This window comes from Echinops telfairi, unplaced genomic scaffold (assembly GCF_000313985.2).
Source record: "Echinops telfairi isolate 266 unplaced genomic scaffold, ASM31398v2 ScPeMD7_7420;HRSCAF=8458, whole genome shotgun sequence".
In the NCBI taxonomy this organism is placed as follows: domain Eukaryota; kingdom Metazoa; phylum Chordata; class Mammalia; order Afrosoricida; family Tenrecidae; genus Echinops; species Echinops telfairi.
This window is the reverse complement of record NW_022111320.1, coordinates 50,414,595-50,438,288: the sequence shown is the minus strand read 5'-3', so window position 1 is coordinate 50,438,288 and position 23,694 is coordinate 50,414,595. Positions and strand designations below refer to the sequence as shown.

General features: G+C 43.2%; 1 protein-coding gene across 1 annotated transcript in view; it reads left to right on the top strand.

Moving 5' to 3' along the window:
• The window catches only part of QRICH1 (glutamine rich 1), a 41,300-nt gene that overhangs the window by 14,474 nt on the left and 3,132 nt on the right, over positions 1-23,694 (top strand). The window contains exons 3-9 of the mRNA XM_045297432.1: positions 7,740-8,765; positions 15,408-15,585; positions 16,065-16,219; positions 19,344-19,458; positions 22,680-22,788; positions 23,147-23,298; positions 23,578-23,668. Coding sequence (XP_045153367.1) covers positions 7,740-8,765; positions 15,408-15,585; positions 16,065-16,219; positions 19,344-19,458; positions 22,680-22,788; positions 23,147-23,298; positions 23,578-23,668 — 1,826 coding nt within the window. The remainder of the gene's footprint in view (positions 1-7,739; positions 8,766-15,407; positions 15,586-16,064; positions 16,220-19,343; positions 19,459-22,679; positions 22,789-23,146; positions 23,299-23,577; positions 23,669-23,694) is intronic.

The following is a 23,694-nucleotide window of genomic DNA, read 5'->3' as shown; positions in this document are numbered from 1 at the left end:
CTGGATTCCCTGTATTTTCAGTTCCTATCTGTACCAGTGTACATCCTCTGGTCTAGCCAGACTTGCAAGGTAGAATTCTAGTCATGGTAGTGGGAGCGGGGAGGAAACATTTAGGAACTAGAGGAAAGTTGTATTTCTCATAGTTGTTACATCGCACCCTGACTGTCTCCTCTCCTCCCCGAGACCCCTCTGCAAGGGGATATATGACCTCTTTTATAGACCTATTTATACTTAACAATTTTTGAAACTAAAAATAAAAAATGAGGCATAAAGAAGTTGTCACATCCTGAAAGCCAGTATTTGTAGCCAACCTGTTCTGATGTGAGCCCAGGCTCCTAACTAGTATTTCTAACACACAAAGTGCCTCCTACAAACTGGGGGTGGGGGCACATCGTAGAGAAATAGAAAGGATTCTAAAACAGTTCCTGGGAGAATACAGATGGTGCCAGTCATACCAACAGATCTTTCATACTACCGGCAATTATAGGAATGCACGGTTTTAAAATGAAATGCTATATTTCACTTACTAGATGGAAAAACATAAAATTTTGATCTGGCTAAGCAAAATTATAAGAGGATTAATTAGTACAACTTATTTGGAGGTGAATTTGTCAAATGTTTAAGTGTATATACTTGGAACCTTTATTTATGTTTATGAAAAGGCTTCAAAAAGTTCATGGAAAAATTCCACTATCTTTTAATTCCATTTTCTACAAGCTTTTGGCGTCCCCTTCTCTATGTGTATGTAAGGATACACGTGCATTGCTTATGGTAGTAATATAAGAAACAGACCCCTTTCTCAAAAAGGGAAATGACAAATAGTGGTGCAGTTTTAGTGTATTGTCCTATGTAGCCAAAAGAATGAGGTTGCATTTTGCATGTTGACTGGCAGGGACATTGAATAGATTGTTGTGTTAAGACCATTATAATACCAACATATTTTTAACATTTAGAATTCAAACTAGAAGGATGAATTCAAACAGAGCAGTAGTGACACCCTAGGGAGTGGAATCAGACTGGAGAGTGGGGCACCAAGGAGGAGAGCTTTGTATTTTAAACAGTGCTTGTATTGTACATGAATGATAATATAAACACGTTAACTTTTATCACTAGATGTAAACAACCTATTGCTAGGGGTAAGGCAGTGATTCTTAACCTTTTTTCCTTACATCTCTGTGTGTATGTACAAAGCCCTCAGCAGGATGCTTAGATGCAGTAATGAACAAAGTAAAGCTCACTGTCCTTGAGGGGAAGCGGAGCAGGCCAGGCAGATGAGACGTGAGAAAAATCTTGTGTTGCAGTGATAAACACAAAGGAGAAAAATAGAGCAGATGAGCTGGCCTTAGTGTGCAGTTGACATTTGAGTTGAGATGGAAGAGCATTGGCAAGTGAACTGTGCAGTTATCTGGGTAAACACCATTCCAAACAGGAGAGTTTTAAAATGGACGCATGCTTGCTTATTTGAATTTGGCAAAATAGATCTTAGGTGGGAGGAAGATTGGCTTTCTGAAGAACTACAAAAAAGGCTGGCGTCCATGGAGTAGACTGCGTAAATGGAAGAGGCCAGAGGTAACGTGTGCACTGAAATACAGGAATGAACAGAAGCACTTCTAAAAGCCTCTGCCGATAGTATTCTAACAAAGCACGTGTCATTTTCACTCGGCATGATGGTTTCAAGGTGCATCCATCTAGTAGCATGCATCAGGACTTCTGTTTCCTTGTATGGCTGAGCAATATTTCATTGACTGTATATATATATACCACATTTTATGTGTTCCTTTATTGGTGGGCATTTTAGTTTCCATCTTTTGGCTAGTGCGAAAAGTGCTTCAGTGAGCATTAGTGTACTGCGTAGATTCCCAAACTTATTTTGCCTATTGCCCCCTTTTCATTAAAAAAAAAAATTACTGCGCATCCCCCTCACCCTTCTCTGGGCAATTAAAAAACTGTTGTACTATATATAGCCCATAATCCAGGTTAAAGTGTAGGTATCTCCTTTTGCAGCCTACCCCCCCCCACACACACACACACCGCCCCCTCCCTGGATCGTTCAGTAACACACTCACTCACCCACCCACCCACCCACCCACCTTCCTCCCACTTGTCAAAATACTGGTGTTACAGGTATACTTGTGTTTCTGTCTTCATTGCTTCTGGGTAGAAGCAATTCTACCTAGGAGTAGAATTGTTGGGTCATACTGCAGTTACATTGTGTTCAACTTTGTAAAGAACTGTTTTCTACAGTGGGTGAACCATTTTATGTTCTCACTAGCAGTGGGTAAGGATTCTAGTTGCTCAACATCAATCTTAATGCTTCTGATACATTTTGAAAATGTCTGTATTAATGTTATATGAAGATTCACAACCTTGAAGTTAAGGCTGTCTTCTAGGTTGTGGGGTTTGGGGTTTTTTTGTTTGTTTGTTTTTTGTAAATGTATAATAGGAATTTACTAAATATATAACATCTTGCTGTTTTAACAATTTTAAGTTGTACAATTTAGTGACGATGTATTCCCAGTGTTGTGCAGCCATCTAATTGGCTCTTTATTTAGGATTGGTGTAAAAATATTTATAGCAGCATTGTGAACTCAAAACAGATTGTGTTTTCAGCTACCTCTCATCACTCCAGAGCATCTATGCTGCCCCATTATGATGTCCTCATCAGACCAGTACATAGATCATCTCATTTGACAAAATAATCGACATCTTTAAAACAGTGCATGAATTCCTAGAGACACAGGCGTTTGTCAGAGGTTAAGTAGAAGAGGAGCGTAGATCTACTTAGTATTTGAAGTTTTTCAGACAATCTCAACCTGGTATATTCCAGAAAAATAATTGACTAAAGAATAGTAGCTAGCTCATGGGATTTATAGAAGAGCCAGAAAATGTGCTGTGGTGGATGCCCATCATCTTCTTGCTGTGATAGAGATTTCTACACACCCTCCCCACCCCTTTACCCCACCACAGCCTTGCATTGACCTGTGGCCCTCTGGCTGTTTTCACCACTGTGCTCCTGTGCTGACTGGTTCCTGTTGCCTCCTCATGGGCTGCCTTCTGGTTCCAGGTTTCTTACAGTGTGTCTAACTGAGAAGCCTTGGTCACGTGCACTCTTGGGCAAGAGAGGTTGAGAAATTGATTATGGCTTCTGCCTCCTTAAGGGAGACAGCACTTACAAAATGAGAGGACTTCAAAAAGTTCATGGGAAAATGGAATAAAAGATAATGGAAATCTTTCTTTTTAATCGTTTTATTAGGGGCTCATACAACTCTTATCACAATCCGTACATACATCAATTGTGTAAAGCACATTTGTACATTCATTGCCCTCATCATTCTCAAAACATTTGCTCTCCACTTAAGCCCCTGGCATCAGCTCCTGATACTTTCCCCATCCCTCCCCGCTCCCCTCTCCCTCATGAACCCTTGATAATTTATAAATTATTGTTTTGTCATCTTACACCGTCCGACATCTCCCTTTACCCACTTTTCTGTTGTCCGTACTCCAAGGAGAAGGTTATATGTAGATCCTTGTCATCGGTACCCCCTTCCTACCCCACCAACACTCCACCCTTCTGGTATCACCATTCTCACCACTGGTCCTGAAGGGATCATCCGCCCTGGATTCCCTGTGTTTCCAGTTCCTATCTGTACCAGTGCACATCCTCTGGTATAGCCAGATTTGTAAGGTAGAATTGGGATCATGATAGTGGGGGGAAGGGGGAAGGAAGCATTTAGGAACTAGAGGAAAGTTGTATGTTTCATTGTTGCTACACTTCACAGCTGACTGGCTCATCTCCTCCCCAGACCCTTCCATAAGGGGATGTCCAATTGCCTACAGATGGGCTTTGGGTCTCCACTCTGCACTCCCCTCCTGATTCACAATGATATGATTTTTTGTTCTGATGATGCCTGGTACCTGATCCCTTCGACACCTTGTGATTGCACAGGCTAGTGTGCTTCTTCCATGTGGCCTTTGTTGCTTCTGAGCTAGATGGCCGCTTGTTTACCTTCAAGCCTTTTAAGACCCCAGACGCTATATCTTTTGATAGCCTGGCACCATCAGCTTTCTTCACCACATTTGCTTATGCACCCACTTTGTCTTTAGCTATTGTGTTGGGAAGGTGAGCATCATGAAATACCAGTTTAATAGAACAAAATATTCTTGCATTGAGGGAGTACTAGAGTGGAGGTCCAATGTCCATCTGCTACCTCAATACTAAACTATACATATATGCACATAGATCTATTTCCCCGTCCTCATATATAAATATATTTACATATTTACATGCCTTTATTTAGACCTCTATAAATGCCCTTTACCTCCTAGCTCTTTCCACCTATTTCCTTTTACTTTCCTTTTGTCCCACTATCATGTTTCAGTAATTCCTCTTTTGGGTTTCAGTAATTCCTCTTGGTTACATTACCCTTGGTCACCCTACCAGGCCTCCTACACCCTCTGCACCACCAATTTAGATCACTTGTTGTTCCCTTGTCCCTGGGTTTGTTAACACCACTTTCTTTCCCCCCACCCTCCCCTCTCCCATGTCCCACCAGAACTCTTGGTCCTGTTGTTTTCCCCTATGAACTTTTAAGCTCCTTTGTATTGTGGGAACTAAAATCACCACTTTCTTAACTGGTACTTTTAGGGGCTGATTTGGAATCTTTAACACTTTTAAGATGGATGAACCATTTCTTTTGCTTTTTCTGGCTTTTCATTTCCAGTTCTTGACTCATATTTAAGTATCTTACCAATCATGTTTCTGAAGTTCATTTGTATAATAGGAATTTGGTAAATGTCTTAATACTTGGATAAAGCCTTTACCACTTTCAGTAAACCTTTATTTGATCAGTAACTTTTTTCTAAGCTCCCTAAGGTTTTCATGACTAGTTGTTGATTGACAGATTAGATTTCCAGTGAGAACCTCTTTTGTCCGACTGAGCCTACCTGTCCTTTGCATTCCCCTCAGTGGGACTAAGATGGGAAACAGAATGCAAGCCACTTGTTCTAAATTTCTGGCATCCTCTTTATTAAAGAAAGAAAGAAAAAATCATTTTAAACATACACTTAACCTAATATTTTAGCATAGAATCAATTTTAAGTTAGTATTTTCATTTCTTGAAATCTGGTATTTGTACTTCCAGCACATTATAATTTATTACGTTTCGAGTGCTTGCTAGCTACATGTAGTTAATGGCTATTGGACCTGTACAGATTTTTAAAATTTGATGGGATGGGCTATTTCTTCTTCCTTGTCGGAATTTTTTTTTCTTAATTGCTATTCAAGAGGTAGAATTTGGAACTTAGTCTAATAGTCTTTGATTCAATACATTTGTCTTCTAAATAAAGTACTGGTTTCGTGCTTTAGGAGCTCTGGTGGTGTATTAGTTGTGCACTGGACTACCAACAGTTCAAAATCATCAGCAGCTATGTGGGAGAAAGATGAGGTTTTCTACTCCTATAAAGATTTGCAGTCTCAGAAACCCACAGAGGCAGTTCGATGGGGTTGCTATGAGTCAGAATTGACTCACTGGTGGTAAGTTTGTTTGTTTTTAATTAAGTAACAAAATCATTCAAGAAAGGACACCAAGTACATATTTTTCTCAGCTTTAGTGCTTGTTACATTATTTTGAGATCGAAACACATACTCCTTCATGTCTCACGTTGCTTCCTTAGTTAAGCTATTTAGTCTTCAGTGGTGATGCTGTGCTCTGGGTTATGAATCGTCCTGAGGAATAGGATGGATCGATGAGTCCTCTGCAGAGTGGTAAGGAATTTAGACTAGTACCGTCCACTAAACGTTTATCCCAGTGGTTGTCAAACCATAGACTACCTGAGAATCACCTGTGAGGGTTTCTTAAAACAGAAATGGCTGCCCTCCACCCCTAGAAGTCTGATTCAGGAGGCCTTGATCCAGTCTGAAAATTTGCATTGTATGTCTCCAGGCCTCTAAGCTGCTGATCTGTGAACCACACTCAGATAATTTTTCAGAAAAATCTTAGTAGATGATAATGCAACAAAATAAAATGAACAAAGACATTTTAAGAATAAAAGCAACAGTATAAGTAGCTCAGAATTGAGATACAATCCTATTCTCATAATGATGCAAAAACGACCCTAGAAAGCAAACTACCCAAATGAAAGAGGGTATCCCAATGCTTCATGGAGACCTGAGCGCCACATGGAGCCCCGGGTGTTGCCAAAGCTTAGCATCCATGGCTGCTAACTGAAGGTTACATACAGGTTCAAGTCCACCACGAGGAGCCTTGGAAAAAAGATTATTGGTCTACTTCTGAAAATCCCGTGGGGTTTCACTCGTGAAATTCCTGTAAGTCAGAATGGACCTGTTGACAGCTAGTCCTGGTACATATTGTAGAAATAAGGACCAGGAAGTACTCAATAATACATGTTACAGTGGGGCTGTAACTTGAATGCATGTTGAACAAAATAAGCCAATCAAAAAGGGACAGATATTATGTGGAAAGACGAGAAGGCAAATTGATAGAGACCAGAGTTTATTAGTGTTTACCAGGGCACGAGGTAAAATGGGATTAATGGAAATGGAAAAATTACATTGATTACCGGTTATGGTAACTGTTGTCAGTTAGTTACATACCTATAAAAAGTTGAATTGGCAAAAGTGTGATGGATTTATTTACAGTAACAAAAGGCTGCTCTTGCTGATTATGTGCAGTAAAACATCCCACGGAATGTAATTCTTTGGTTTGAAGATTCGGAGGCATTTTTTCTTTCTCGGTCAGGATCATGTCAGTGTGGCAGGGGGAGCTCTCAGGGATGGGTTGATCCGACCATGAGCTCCGTGAGTCCGGAGGCGCATCTTGGGGGCTTTGTTCACCTGGATGTGCTCAGTGACCAGAGAATCCACATCTAAACCCTTCAGTGCAGCATGACTTTCTGCATTTGTAAGCACGTGAAGCAAACCGACACGGGTCCAACCCCACTGTTTGGCCTGGGCACACCCACCAGCACCACCATTGTAGCGTCGGAAGGCACACACTGCTTCTGCAGAGTGACGTCTTTCAAGTATTTGGTGGCTTTCCGGATATGCATGCCTTTGATGGCTTGGGCAGTTTCACAGGTGTTCTTGAAGTGGACCCGGAGGTACGACCCTCTTGATTTGCAGGATTTTGTAGGGTTTTCTGGGTCAAGTGAGTAGCGAACCATTTTGGCAGGTCACCTCAGGCTGCTACAGTTACAGGAATAGTGGTGGGTTCTGGGAGAATTCATGGTGACTCAACTTCTCTACTTTTTTTTTTTTAAATCATTTTATTGGCAGCTCATACAACTCTTATAACAATCCATACATACATCCATTGTGTCAATCACATTTGTATATTTGTTGCCATCATCATTCTCAAAACATTTGCTTTCTATGTGAGCCCTTGGTATCAGCTTCTCATCCCCCCCCCCCCCCTTTCTGAACGCCACTGGAGTGTGGGGCTTACTCTGGGGTGGCTGTATGTCACACTGAGTGCAGTGTGATGCCAGAGCTTTCCGCCAATGAAAGCCTGGGATCTGGCAGTCGCTCCTCACGTACAGGTGGATAGCCTTGGAAACAGACCACAGAGACAGTTCTGTGAGCCCTAATGGCCTCAGGGCAGTGAGGTGATCAAGGGTGCCACGTGCCATCATCCTCACATTGCCCAAAGCCCTGCCACACTTGTCTTCTTAGCTTGTGTTTACAGTGCTGCCTGACTCACTGACAAATCTTGTTCCTGCAGGTACAGGTGCAGGTACAGCAGTCTCCGCAGCAGGTCTCGGCTCAGCAGCTCTCGCCACAGCTCTCCGTTCACCAGCCTGCTGAACAGCCCATCCAGGTCCAGGTGCAGATCCAGGGCCAGGCACCGCAGCCAGCAGCTCCCTCCATCCAGACCCCGTCTCTGCAGAGCCCCAGCCCCTCACAACTGCAGGCTGCCCAGTTCCAGGTGCAGCACGTCCAGGCAGCCCAGCAGATCCAGGCTGCAGAGATCCCGGAAGAGCACATCCCACATCAACAAATTCAAGCTCAGCTGGTAGCTGGACAGTCTCTTGCTGGGGGCCAGCAGATCCAAATTCAGACCGTGGGTGCCCTTTCCCCACCACCATCTCAGCAAGGCTCACCTCGGGAAGGGGAGCGGCGGGTAGGCACAGCCAGTGTTCTGCAGCCAGTGAAGAAACGCAAAGTGGATATGCCCATCACTGTGTCCTATGCCATCTCAGGGCAGCCGGTGGCCACTGTGCTGGCCATTCCACAAGGCCAGCAGCAGAGTTATGTGTCTTTGAGGCCAGACTTGCTGACAGTAGACAGTGCCCATCTGTACAGTGCCACTGGGACCATTACTAGCCCCACAGGAGAAACCTGGACCATCCCTGTTTACTCTGCCCAGCCCCGGGGGGACCCTCAGCAGCAGAGTATTACTCACATTGCCATTCCCCAGGAAGCCTACAACGCAGTGCATGTCAGTGGCTCGCCCACGGCCCTGGCAGCTGTCAAGCTGGAGGATGACAAGGAGAAGATGGTGGGCACCACATCTGTAGTGAAAAACTCTCATGAGGAGGTAGTGCAGACCCTCGCAAACTCTCTTTTTCCAGCACAGTTTATGAATGGCAACATCCACATTCCAGTGGCTGTGCAGGCCGTGGCAGGCACGTACCAGAATACAGCCCAGACGGTGCACATATGGGACCCCCAGCAGCAGCCGCCGCAGCAAGCTCCCCAGGAACAGACACCACCTCCACAGCAGCAGCAGCTACAGGTTACTTGTTCAGTAAGTGAGACTGGTCTGCCGGCAGCCTGCTCCCCGGTACCTGGCAGCCTCTGGTGCCGCTTGGTTGGTTTAGGCTGTGCTGTGGCCTTGTGGTGCTGTAGTATTGAATAGTTTACAGAGTTGGGCAAGGAGGGAAAGCTGTGCAACAGCCGGGAGCTCTGGCCTCCTACCTAGAGATCAGTGACCAGTGAAGTGCTTTGGGACCAGAGTTTTGAGGGTAGGTACCTGGGTGCTTCTCGGTGTCTTTTAGGAACAGTAGCATTCCAGGTAAGAGGTGAATGGGACATCCCAGGTATTGTCTATGCCTCAAGAGCTATTTCTGTACAGTCGTGCAGACTAAACTCTTCACAGTGGAGAGGTGAGTTTATTCCTTGTCTAGTTATTGTTTGTGGAGATCTCACTCGCTGTTATCAAGTCAATTTTGAATCATACCGACTACATAGAGCAAGCTAGAACTACTTTTGGGTTTCTGAGACTGTTTTTATAGACGTAGACAGCCTCATCTTCTGCCACTGGTTTCGAACTGCTGACCTTGTGGTTAGCAGTTCAGTATATAGCGCACTACATCAGCAGAACTCCTTATGTCTCGAGGTAATGCAGGTAAATAGGAGAGCTCCTGATGGCCCTCTTAAAAGTGATTACTTAAAAGTAGGAGCCTTGGGAAAGCCATGTATGCAGCCAGATCTCTCAGAAATTTGAAGGGGATAGGAGTGAGGAAGTAAATAAAAGCAAAAGCCTTTGCCATGTGTTAGAGCAGCACTGCTCTAGAGGGGCTTGTTGGCTATGACCCTAACCAAAGGAGGTTCTCAAAAGTTTTGCTGGGCACCAAAATGAGGCAGCCAGCCTGAGGTTAGCAGCTTAGTACCTTGTTGTCAACAGAAGCCTCGGTTAATTGAGTCTTCTGTTAGGGCTGTTGAAATTCCCCACCCCCACCCCCCAAATTTTAATTTTGAAATAATTTGAGGCTTATATAAAAACTACAAAGATAACTGGCTAAAAAGTTTGGCATTTGAGATAACTTTGTAGTCAAGTAAAACTTAAGTGCTTTGTGCTTCTCCACATGTGGTTATTCTAATAAATGGAGAAATGAGTCAAAAACAAACAAACTACAAAGATAGAATTGGGTTTAAATTTTAAAATTGCTTGGCTCTTTTGTCTTTTCTAATTGTGAATCTTACCTATCAAGAGCCCTCGCCCAACAAACTTTTACAATGGAGTGTAGGGCCTCTGATCTGACCTGTGGTGGAAAATCTTTCTAGAAGTCTGTGGTAGGGTGGGTTGATTGGCAGAGGGAACAACAGGAGAATGGTAATGTTGCTCTGTGCTCAGGTTTTGTCCATTGGGTTGGAGCTTACCTGTTCTTCCCTGGGCCTGAAGGGTTCATCCCAGGTCAGGACTCTTGGTGTTCATGTTTCTGTGCATAATTTGCATGTCTGGACCCTCCATTGGGAGGCAGTGAGTGTTTCCTTTGAGAATGTCTTTTAGGGACTTCTGTCCAATATTATGTTAGCAAAAGAAATAGATAATACTCATCAGGTGGGCAAGATGAGTTACGCCCCTGCCTGCCTATTAGGCGCTGTGGGAGGTGGGAGGAGATCACAGCCCCTTCTCACAATCCCTGCGTCCCCTGACAGACCGGCTTTGTCTGTTGGTTGAGGGAGGCATAGGGAAAGCTGGTAACCATGTATTTTGCTCTTTCACTTGGTATGGGGGGGAGGGTCATTTCTTTCTCTTTTTTTTTCCAAGATCATTTTATGAGGGGGTTCTTACAGCTCTTATAACAATCCATACATCAATTTATCAAGCATATTTGTATATACGTTGCCAGCATTATATTCTAAACATTTACTTTCTATTTGAACTCTTAGTATCATCTCCTCTTTATCCTCCCTCCCACCCTCATGATCCCTTGATAAATTATAAATTATTATTTTCATATCTTAGACCGACCAATGTCTCCCTTATGTTATGTGTTATGTGTTGATCATTGCGGTTGGTTCCCCCTTCCTCCCCTTCTATTCTCACCTTCTCCCTACCCTCCTGGTATCGCTACTGCCATTTCTGTACCTGGGGGGTTTATCTGACTTGTGTCGTGAGCTCTAATCTGTTCCTGTATACATGATCCCTGCCTAGCCCAAAGTGAAAGGCAGGATTGGGGTCATAATATAGGAGGGTCATATTTATGAAAGCTTTAGTATCTCTTGTTCTTAAAAGCCAAATAATAGAGAAAAAATTGTTTGTTTGTTTGTTTGTTTTTGAGATGAGTATCCTCTCCTCTACCTCCAGCTATTGCCCCACTTCTCTGCTCTTTATTCCCAGAGCTCTCATAAGGATTATCTGCATAGCTCCGCTTGCTGTTCGAGAGTTCTTGGGTGCTATTTTGTCCACTGGCCCTGAATTTGGCTGCCTTTGGGGGCCTGTAATAAGTGAGAGGAATGTGGTGATTAGGAGACAATAGAACTCTGGAAAGTGAGGCCTTTCATTTTGTGATTTCTAGAAGGCCAGTAAAATTGAGAAAACCTGTTCCCAAAGGTTTTTTAAGTCATTTTTATCATCACTGTCAATTGAATCTGCTCTTTGCCACAGACGATGGCTTTCGTGTCTTTGTATATTCCTGTACACAGTAAGAACCTTGACACACATGATGGAATGATTAAGAAAAACCAAAGCTTTTGTATGATTTGAATTGATTTCTTGTTGTTTCTCAGCACTCTTGAAGTCTGAGCAACTCAGTTCTCCCCTGTGAACAGCTCCAATCAAGGGAATGGAAATTCTAACCTTGGGGTTTAATACTTGAAGATCTTTATTTATACTCTTTAAAAGATTAAGTTACCTACCTATACTTTCTGTGTCTTTCTGTGTCTTGTTCCTCAGGGTGTATACTGAGTAGAGATTGCAGGGCCATGTGGGTATTTCTGTTTGCATTTGTTTAAGGAAGCGCCACACTAGTTTCCACGGTGACTGTGCAGCTCTGCAGTCCACCAGCGTGTACAGAGCATTGCAGTCTCCACTTGCTTATAGCTAACGATCACTCGCATCTCTTCGCATGACTGTTGGCCACCTGGATGTCATCTTTAGTAAATGGTCTGTTCATGTTTTGTGCCATTTTTTAATCTGGCTGTTCATGTTTTTCCTTATTAAGATACTGTCATTTTCTCTAGATTTTTAAAATTAGCCCTTTATCTGCTATATCATTGCCAAATACCTTTTCCAAACCTGTGGGTTCTTCTTTCACTGTTGGAGAGGTCGGAGTGTTCGAAAGCCCCAATCTTCCGTGGTGTTTCTGCAGTGTGGGTCTTGTTTAGTCAGGAGTGGGGGATTTATGCTTTGTGGTAGGGCCCTAAAGTTGGTCCCTAGCTTTGTGGTTCTAGGGCTGATGTTTAGGTCTTAATCCGTCTTGAGTTCATTTTTTGTACATGATGTTAGGTAGGGGTTCTGTTTCATTCTTTTGCAGGTAGAGATTCAGTTTTTCCAGCACCATTTATTGAAAAGGCGATCTCCCTCCCCATGTCATGCTTTAGTTCTTTATCGAAGATCCAGTGTCTAGAGGGGCTTTCCTGTCTAAAGTGACAGATTTTCAGAAGTCAGTCAGCAGGTCTTTCTTTCGAGGCACCTTTAAGTGGACGTGTGAGACATCAGCCTGCTGTTAGAAGCAAGCAGACTAGCCATTCGCACCACCTAGGCACACAGCACAGCATGTTGCAGTGCTTTTATTTAAATAAAACAGCTTGTTTAATACATATTGCTGATTTGTTAATACTGAACTCACAGCATTTTGTCCATAAGACAAGCCAGTCATTTTGCACTGAGCAACACGAAACTGTTCTTTAGCACTGCACTTGGGCCATTTTAAACAGCAAAATCACCAGCAAAAAGCACAAAAATGCAGCCTAAATACACCTCCAAAAGGATATTTATTTGCAATATGAAAACTAAAACAAGCAGGGGTACTGCCTTGTTCCACTTCAGTTGGGATCATGCATGTCATGCAACTGAAATGTTTTGCATGTCCTCGAATAGCCATGAAAGTGCTGCAAGTATTGACTTAGAGATTTTTTAAAGTGATAATGGATAGATGAATTTGCAAACACAGGATTCGTGAAGATAGACTTGTTTTTCTACCTGTTTTCTGCCTACTCGGGTCTTTATCACACTTTCTTGTTTGTTTACTTAAAGACTGGAGTTTTCATTGGAAGGAGGGAAGCATTGGTGAATTATCCTTCCATCGTGGAAATGATAGAAAACAGCGAAGTGGGAAGAATTGGGAAATTATTCATATGGTCACCTCTCTTGCCTTTATTAGAGTTTGGTAGATGAGAAATCAAGTTAATTTGTATAATTGTTTATACTTTTGCGACATCGTGTGTGTGAGAGTTATTTATTAGTTATGGTTAACATGTTGTTTAATTTCTACTTTGTAGTCTGTTTGGAAAAACCGAACCCATTAACACTGAGTTTAATTCTGATTCATAGACCATATTGACAGTAGAGTCCTCTTGGGAGCTTTAAAGAATACTGATGCCAGGGCCCCCTGCATTAGACCAATGAAATCAGAATCTCCAAGGACAGGGCCCAGCCATGGGTGCTTTCCAAAGTGGCCCAGATAAATTTTAGGTGCAGTCAACATAAGAACTCCTACTTTGGACACACGCTTCTCAGAATGAGGTTTCAGCCCTACCTGGGAACTGGTTCGAAATGCAGCATCTTAGTTCTACCTTAAACCTTTTGAAACAGAATTTGGATTTTAATAAAATTCACAAGTGGTTTGTATATTCAAGTTTTGATAGTGATTTCAGCCAGTAATTCTCCAAAACAACTAAACATTAAATTCCCTTTTTACTTGGAAGATTTTATTATGACTTCGTTGTGAATCAGGTGATCATCTTTTTTTCATTCAACAACTTGCCAAGCCTCCCAGTGGCTTGCCCTGCCCTTTCCCTCAGTTCCCTCTTGCAGGATATTATCGTCTCCTTCATCCCAGATTACACTCATTTACCCTCTAGCTCAGCGGTCCTCAACCTTCCTAATGCTGAGACCCTTTCATATAGTTCCTCATGTTGTGGTGATGTGGTGACCCCCCAACCACAAAATTATTGCTGTTGCTACTTCATAACTGTCATTTTGCTACTGTTATGAATTGGGCGACCCCAGTGAAAGGGTCGTTCAACCCCCAAAGGGGTCTCAACCCACAGGTTGAGAACCGCTGCGCTAGCCTATGACTTCCACTCCAACAGTCTGTTTCTTTGGTATGAAAACCTTTTCTTGGTGTTTTTTTCTCAACAGTGGCTTCATATATTTGTCCTTTTTGATTGACTAACATCACATAATACCCTCCAGATTCATCCATGTCGTGGGTGTTTAACAGTTGCATCGTTATTCTTCAGTGTTGTGTAGTATCCCATTGTGTGTATAGGAAAAACATTTGTCGGTAGAAAGATGGGGCTTTATACCCCTGTAGAGATTTGCAGTCGTGGAATGCCACTGGAGCAGTTCTGCTCTGTCCTGTTGGCTTGCTGTGAATGCCAGTCGACTTGATGGCTGGGAGTTTACCAAGGTTTTTATCTGTTCTCCCATGGATGGGAAGTCAGGTGGTTTCCATCTTCGTGCTGCTGTGAATAATGCTGTGGTGTGCGTGCGCGCGTGTGTGTGTGTGTGTGTGTGTGTGTGTGTGTGTGTATTTGTTGGCGCTGTGTTCCTTATTTCCTAGGGTAAATACCAAGTAGCGCTATTGCTGGGTCATATGGAATTTCTATTCCCATTGCTGTCCGCAGTGTTGTACTGTTTCCCAGCAGGGATTGTTTTCTGCTTTTTTGAACTTTGCTATCAGTCTTGCAGTGAGATGGTATCTCATTTTGATTTGCATCTCTAGGGTGTCTAGTGATGGATGATTATTTATTCATGTTTGTTGTCTTTGGTGAACTGTCTGTTCATGTCCACTGTCTACTTTGTCATTGGATTACTTATCTGTTTCTTCATGACGCATTGGAATTTTCAGTAGATTTTAGGCATTCTCCCCTTGTCTAATGTGTTATTGCCAAATCTTTTTTTGCTTAGTCTATGGCTTTTCTTCTTACCCTTTTGGTGAAAGCTTTTAAAGCATATTAAGTGTTTTTATTTTTAAGAGGCCCAAGTCACCTCATTTTCTGGTGTGTGTGTGTGTGTGTGTGTGTTCAATTGAGTGTGATAGTGTGTTTGTGTCATTTATTAGGGCCCTTAAGTTTGTCTCTATTTTTTATGGATTTTTGCAATGCTCGGGTTTACGTTAGGTTTCTAATCCATCTTGAATTTGTTGTTGTATACAAAGTGAGGCTTGGTTCTGTTTTATTACGTGGGGAATTTGTAAGAAGACTTATTAGCACCTTCGGTTGACCCCAGAAACTCTGAGGTGGTCCTTGGAATTGCTACTTGTGAACTGGAGATTCTGAAGTGCAGGCAGCTGCGCGCCACTGCTCTGCTCAACTGCAGCTCTGCTCTTGCTTCCATGGATTTAGGACTAGAATTCCAAAGTGTCTTGAACAGAAGGCTAACAGGGAAGGAGTTGTTTGTTTGTTTAACTGAATGAACTGTAACATTCCTGGTGGTTTTGCAGAAGAGCCTAATACAATTCACTGTCGACACATTGTGACGGTTTCTCTCTCATAGGCGCAAACTGTCCAGGTTGCTGAAGTTGAACCACAGTCACAGCCACAGCCTTCCCCAGAGCTTCTGCTTCCCAATTCTCTGAAGCCAGAAGAAGGGCTTGAAGTATGGAAAAACTGGGCCCAAACCAAGAACGCTGAGCTAGAGAAGGATGCTCAGAACAGACTGGCACCCATTGGGAGTGAGTATTTGGGAGGGAGGAGGGGGTGGGACCGTCTGAAATGCAATGGCACTGAATTCACAGGAGGACTGAATGGCAGGACAGTGGCATCCCCTAGCTCGGGGATCTGTTAGCGTAGCCTGGAGTCAAAGCGAAAACAGTAGGCTAACCGGACCCTGTGCCGGATGAGCAGGATTTATGGAGTTCCTGGAGTCAGCCTAGCAGACTTGGCAGGCAGCACTGTTTCTGGGAGGAGGTGGGAACACCGGGGGCACCCACGCCCTTTTTCCTTGGTGTCAGGCTCATACACTTGCGTGCTTTTGGGGACGTGTAAGGTGGGAGCAGGGGTTAGGACATTTGGGATTACTGTCCATTTGGATCACAGATGTAAGTGACCATTTCTGTCCTAGCACTCCCAACAAAGCGGCGGCCTTTAAAGCACATTGTTTGTATTTTAAAGTTAGCACTGGCCCTGTTCATCTTTGGGGCTTGTGTTGCAGGGCGCCAACTGCTGCGATTCCAGGAAGATCTCATCTCCTCTGCTGTGGCTGAGTTGAATTATGGGCTCTGTTTAATGACACGAGAAGCTCGAAATGGAGAAGGTGAACCCTATGACCCAGATGTGCTTTACTACATTTTCCTGTGTATTCAAAAGGTAAAAAATGGCCCTCTACAGGGAGGTGTTAGAACTGTGCTCCCACTGGGTGTTGACTAAGTTATTAAAATGACAGCCAAGTGATTCTACTAGGTCAATCTCAGCTACATTGATGAGTTTTCACGTTCACATATTCTAAATTACAGGAGATCTGCATCTTTACTTTCGAGAAAAATAAAGCGTCACCTAAAATGTAACCAGCTAGAGAAACTTTTGTTAAATTACTTGTTCTGTTGCCTTAACACTCTTTTAATTCTTTCCCCTTCCTTTCTTTAAAAAATACAAAGCATTTATATAACACTCTTCTTTTGTTAAAGTAAAACAAAGTTTTCTTAAAAATAAATCATCCAACAAAAATCCGGTGCTGACATGAGTGAGAGGGCTTGGAAAAATTCTTGGAAAAATTAAATTGCAAGGTGATGAAGTATTTTCACGAACTTTCTGAAAACCCCTTGTAGACCTTTTCATTTTCTTTTTGGCTTTAACATAAAATAATTAATTGAAAGCATCTGCCTATCATTGTAAATGAGGGGGAGTGCAGAGTAGAGACCCACAGCCCATCCGTAGGCAACTGGACATCACCTTACAGAGTGGTCTCGGGGAGGAGATGACCCAATCAGGGTGCAGTATAGCAACGATGAAACATACAACTTTCCTCTAGTTCTTAAATGCTTCCTCCCCCTACTATCATGATCCCAATTCTTCCTTACAAATCTGGCTAGACGAGAGTATGTACACTGGTACAGATAGGAACTGGAAACAGGGAATCCAGGACAGATGATCCCTTCAGGACCATTGGTGAGAGTGAGGATATCGGGAAGGTGGGGTAGAAAGGGGAAACCAATTACAAAGATCTACATATAACCCCCTCCCTGGGGGATGGACAACAGAAAAGTGGGTGAAGGGAAATGTTGGACAGTGTATGATAGAAAAAATGATAATTATAAATTATCAAGGGTTCATGAGGGAAGGGGGAGCGGGGAGGGAGGGACAAAAATGAACTGATATCAAGGGCTCAGGTAGAAAGCAAATGTTTTGAGAATGATGACGGCAACGAATGTACAAATGTGCTTGACACAACTGGTGTATATATGGATTGTGATGAGTTGTATGAGCCCCAATAAAATTATTTTTTTTAAAAAGCATCTGCCTAGATACTACATAAATGTAGTAAGAATATTGGAAACCTAAGTTGAAGCAAATGGTCAGTAAAAAGAGAAACAGAAAGAAAAAGACAAAATGAATGTCAGAAGAGACTTGGAAACTTGCTTGTGAATGTCAAGTACCTAAAGCAAATGGAAGAAATGATGAGCTGAAAGAATGGCTCTCAGAAGACAGAAGTATTAGAATGAAATGTGCAGACGTGTGGTTAGAAGATCAAAAGGGAAGAATACTCAGCATTTCTCAAGCTGAAAGGACTGAAGAGCAAATTCTAAAATGGAAGGGTTGTAAAGGTAAACTATTGATGCTGCAAGAAATATCAAGCGGAGATGGAAGAACTATGCAGTGACGGTGCCAAAAACACTGGTTGGTGCTCAGCCGTTATGGAGCAGCACATAACTGAGAACCAGAGTATTGAAAGAAGAAATGCTGTGAAGGCGTTAATGAAAGACAAGGAAGCCTCCAGGAATTGACAGGAGACTAATTGAAATGTCTTTTGTTTTTTTTTCCAATGCTGGCATTGTTTATCTAAGCCAAGAAATCGAGAAGACATAACAAATAAAGAGTAGCATTGTAAAGAATGGAAATTCCAGAACACCATGTGCTCATACAGAACTTGTATATAGACCAAGAGGGAAGTCGTTGGAAAAACCAAGAAATACTGCATGGTTTAAGGTCTGGGAGGGTGTTTGTCAAGATTGTATCCTTTTACCGTGTTTATTCAATCTTTCTCCTAAGCAAATACTCAAAGAAGCTGGACATATAAAGGACGGCTACAGCACCAGGATTAAGGAAGATGCAGCAACAATCTGATATACGAATGATACAACCTTGCTTGCTGAGAGTTAAGGAGCACTTACTAATGAAGAGCAAAAACTACAGCTTTCGTTATGGATTTCAGCGAAACATAAGCCAGGCATTCTTACAACTGGACCAATAAGCAGTCTCTTGGTCCATGGTATAAGACTCACATTGTCAAAGATTTCGTTTTAAATAGACCCACAATCAACACCCAAGGAAGGCGAATCTGCTACAAAAGCCTTCTTTGACAAATAATAAAGATGTTACTTTGAGGACTAAGGTGTGATTGACAGGTGAAAACTTACACATGTAGAAGCTGGGCAGTGAAAAAGACAATAGAAAGTTTGATGCCTTTGCATTAGGGTGTTGGTGAAGAATATTGAGTATCCCAGGGATTTCTAGAAAAAACAAATCTGTCTTGGGAGAAGGACAGGCAGGGTAGCCCTGAAGAGCAAGGATGGGGAGATGCTGTCTTAGAATTTTGGACGTGTTACCACGAACCCCTGGAAAAGGACATCATATTTAGAGGTTCATTAAAAAGAGGAAGAACTTGAACAAGATGACTGACACCGTGGCTGGAACAATGGACTGAAACATTGCAACCATTAGGAAGGGGCTAGGACGGGGCAGGATCTCATTCTGTTGTACAGTGTTTCTGTGAGTCAGACTGATTCAGCAGCAGTGTCGACATTAAACATAACCTTTAGACTAGGAGCAGGTGTGGGTTTCTTAATGCTTGACAGCTCTTGAGAAACCCACAGGTAGTGTGGAAGAGCACTTGCTGATTGGGGCTCTCTCCCTGTTGCCTGACCTGAGAAAAATCTACCTCCCAGTTTGCACCTCCCTTTCTCTTCTTGGCCCAATAGCCTGCTCCGCATGTTTTTGGTACCACAGACATTATCCTGTGCTTGTTTAAAAAGCCATTACAGAACCTGCCTGCCTCTTTGTCCTAACCCTGGAACGAGTTGTGAGAGTCAGATCACGTGATCTGGTGTAATGTACGTGTCGTGCCATGCTGGACAGTTTGGTCTGACGTGTGTTTGTTGAGGGAGGGGTGGGTAGGGAGACGTCGTACTGGGGAGGAAGAAAATGCTTTATTGGTCCTGAAAGTCTTACCTGGGAAGCTGCCAACTTTTGTCACTTTTGTGGGTTTTCCCTTTAGTATCTTTTTGAAAATGGTCGAGTGGATGACATTTTCTCCGATCTGTACTATGTTCGGTTCACGGAGTGGCTGCATGAAGTTCTGAAGGATGTTCAGCCCCGGGTCACGCCACTTGGTAAGAGTCTTCCTTAAGGGTATTTGGGTTTCAGTGTCTTCCCTGGCAGGGTGTGTGAGTGTGCTGTGTGTAGATAGATCCTGGGCAGCAGCACCAGTCTGCTTGCCTGAGGAGGAGGGACAGTGCAGTAAGGACAAGACATCGAGGTGTGAGAATGCCTCCTTTTTCAGTTATTAGTGCAGTCCTTAGTCATTAAACTTAGGGTCCTGCAATAAGTACAAAGTGTGAACTTTATTTTGTGGGGTGCAAGATTTGGGTGTTTATTGCTAATGGTGTATCTCAGACACCAGTGCTGCTGTCTGTACTCACAGGCACTGTCCTGGGGAGCATGTGTTGGTGGAAAGAGCCTGGGTGTAGGTGTAGAACAATTTTGGTTTTAATTCTGGCTGTGCCATTTATTGCAATGTGTGCTCCTTAATCTTTTTTGAAAATAGGTTGGGGGGGGGCCGGGGTTGCTTAGGCAAATTTTTGTTCATTTTATTTGTTTATTTAGAGAATCTATGATAATGCCAAGTAATAGTATTCCAAGCTCAAATCCCAATAGGGGAACACAGTGTAAAAAGAATCATATTCATTTGTGATTGAGGGCTCTGAAGAATAAAGCCCAAGGGAGTGGAAAATGATAAGGTCACCAGGAGGGAGGACTGTGAGCAGCTGCCATTAGAACAGAAACCTGTGCGGGTGACTCACCATTCACAGGCTTTGAGACTTTTCAGGCCTCTTAATGGATATTCAGAGCCCACTCTCTAACCTTTTTATTATAGAAAAATCAACAGATAAATGAATCCCCTGTGTGTCTATCACCTTTGGCAAATCTTGTCTCATCTATATCACTACCTGCTTTCCCTCTTCCGTGAATTTGACGGAAACCCTGGTGCTTTATCCATAAATACATCAGTATGTATTGATAAGACCTAAATGCCAATGTGTTTAAGGTAAACACACAAGCTAGTTTCATATTGTCATCAAATATCTAGCCTTTGTTAGAAAATTTTTTGTTGTTGTTAGATAGAATATTTTAAGTGTATTTCTCAGATGTTACAATTAGTAACATTAGCTGAATTAGTATAAATAGGGCTCACACATTGAAATTAATGAGTATGTCTTTCAATACTTAGTCTTAAGTTTTGCCTGTGTTCTCTCTTTTGTGCAATTTACTCAAGGAAGAAACTAGATTTAAATGTTGGACAGCTGTTGTTGTAGGTGGCATCTGCCTGTGGTATATTTAAACATGTCCTGTTATACAGGTAATGGGGAACTGTGCATAAAGTATGCATCTACTTAGGATTGTTGTTTTGTTGGGTGTGTCATAAGAGGGTTGTTTTTCTTCCCCTGGATGCCCTTTACCCTTTAATTTATTTGAGTAGAAAATGATGGTATCCTAGTGCTGCTTCCTTTACTGGCTGGACTACAAAAAGAAATCGACCCCCATCTACTCGTGGGCTTTCCCTGCTCACAGATTCTGTAGGAGGCCAGGATAAGGCCTTGTTTTCTTTTCCTTGTTTACTAGTTTCCACTGTAGTGAGTTGAGTCACTCACCATCTCCAGTGATGATCAATTAGGCTTTTTAAGGATCTTTGTGAACTTATATCTTTGAACATTGTCTATGTGTTTCAACCCATTGCAGATGTACTTTATATGCAAATTGTGCCATCTTTGTCTGCTTAGAGCCTCAGTGTTAGTCCCTGGGTCCTTTTCACACATGGGTAGTAGTCTTTAGTAAGTTCCTTTACTTCTGATTTGACTGCATCCTCCTGCCCCAGATGTGGAGTCAACCAGTCCTCTATGGAGCCTAGTTCCCTTAAGTAGGAAATAGTATTTGAGTACCACAGTCTAGGTGCTACGGACCTTCGTTGCTTCTGGGATTGACCTTAGTTTCTGGATCTTACATTGGGCATAACTAGAAGAACAAGTTAAAGAAAATTTTTTATCATTTTTATCTTTACCATTGAAATCCAGAACTAGAAGCCTTTTTTAATTCATTTTATTTGGGGCTCATACATTTCTTATCACAATCCATACATACATCCATTGTGTCAAGCACATTTGTACATTGTTGCCATCATCATTCTCAAAACATTTGCTTTCTACTTGAGCCCTTAATAACAGCTCATTTTACCCTCTCCCTCCCTGCTCCCCCCTCCGTAATGAACCTTTGATAATTTCTAAGTTATTATTATTTTGTCATATCTTACCCTATCTGGCGTCTCTCTTCACCCACTTTTCTGTTGTCTGTCCCCCAGGGAGGAGGTTATATGTAGACCCTTGTCATCGGTTCCCTAGAAGCCTTTTCTATAACATCTCTGTCCATGTCTTCTTTCTCCCACACCAGGAGTCCTGCCTCTCAGTCATTTAGAATTCACACGGACATCGTGTTGTTAGAGAGTGACACCAGGGAGTTAGGGAACTGACACAAGAACAGAGAAGGAGGATGTATTGGGCAACATAATCCTTTTCTGCTTCCTGGAAGTGGCGTGGCACGTTGCACTCCCTGTCCAGAGAACCCTGAAGGCCCCCAGAGGAGATGCTTGACTGTTGCTACAGCCATTGTCATAATCTTGTACAAATAGTTGCCCACTGACAAGGAGCACAAGAAGAAGGCTTGGTTGTTAACCCAGGGGTCATCTGTCGGCTGCCCAGAGTTGATGGCCGCTCGTTGGTCTCTACTCCTTGGTATCACTTATGATGTAGAGTTTTACAATAAAACCAGCCCCAAGGACGAACTTTTCATGGTCTGGAATGTCAGCCTCCTCTTTATCCAGAGAAGGAATGAGAATGGACTGAGTTCTGGCTACGCTAGACATGGAAACAGGTGTACATGATGGAAATGGGAAAGTTCTGCACCCGCTGGCCAGAGAGGTGTGCTGATATGCAAAGCTTAGTTGTCACTTTCGGGAGTTTCACTTTGGCCGAGGGCCAGCCTTTTGCACCTTATTAACCTTACAGTACAGGAAGAATTTCACATCATGTGAAAGCAGTCCTGTGTGGCAGTGTCTCCCCAAACACAACTGCATTGCCATCAACTGGGAACGTGTTAATTCTTGGATTCCACTTCATGAACTCAGGTTGCGTTTGTGAACAAGCTTTCTAAATCATTCTGCCACATCTCAGAAGACCTGCTTTGGTGGACTTATTCTCCTGTGTCATCATCGTTCTTGTAGCCTGGCCCTGGGAGGGACTCTTGCAATCCTCTTGTTGTAGCAGGCCTCTCTTCCTCCTAGGCTATGTCCTGCCCAGCCATGTGACTGAGGAGATGCTATGGGAGTGCAAACAGCTGGGGGCTCACTCCCCCTCCACCCTGTTGACCACCCTCATGTTCTTTAACACCAAGTAAGTGTTCTGGAGGCTCCCCGTTTACCCACTGCTTGGGTCTGCCCAGTGAAGAGGGTGGGAGCTATCCAGGAGGACTTCTAAATCCCCCTGACAAATATTTGAGAGACTGTGGGCTGCTGACAGCCTCCAACCCTACTTGCCTGCATCTCACGTGACCACTGAGGCACATAGCTCTGCCAGACCCCGCCCATCAGCCCTGATGTGGCTCTTTCACTGATCAGTGTGTTTGGGGGTGGGCCTGCCCAGGTGCTGAAAATGTGGGCTGAGGCTTTTCTGAAGCTTTGAAGGGTTAGAGGGTAAGTCATGGTCTCTTCCCGGCACCCCTCCCTCTGCCTTGCTTTCACTTGTGGTCCAGGTACTTCCTGTTGAAGACAGTGGACCAGCACATGAAGCTGGCCTTCTCCAAGGTCTTGCGACAGACAAAGAAGAACCCCTCAAATCCCAAGGATAAAAGCACGAGTATCCGGTACCTGAAAGCGCTTGGGATACATCAGACCGGTCAGAAAGGTAGGACAGGGGCCCAGAATGGCAGAGTGATGATACCTGTTTTGCTGGGTGGGCCTGGTAATCATTGTGAAGGTGGGCACTTCCCAGGTGGAAATGCTCTACTTTTTTCTGAGCCAAGTACTTGACTTTTCTCCTTGAAACCTTTTATTTCCCCCCCCCCATAATTCACTACCCGTGCCTCACCTTTTCACATTCAACATTTCCTGGGTGAGGTGGCTGGGGCCCTCGGGTTCCTGAACTTGGCCTGAGCTAAGACAGACTGATGGGTGTGTTTTATAGTTACAGATGACATGTATGCAGAACAGACGGAAAATCCAGAGAATCCACTGAGGTGTCCCATCAAGCTCTACGATTTCTACCTCTTCAAATGGTGAGGAGATGTAGTATTAAATTAAA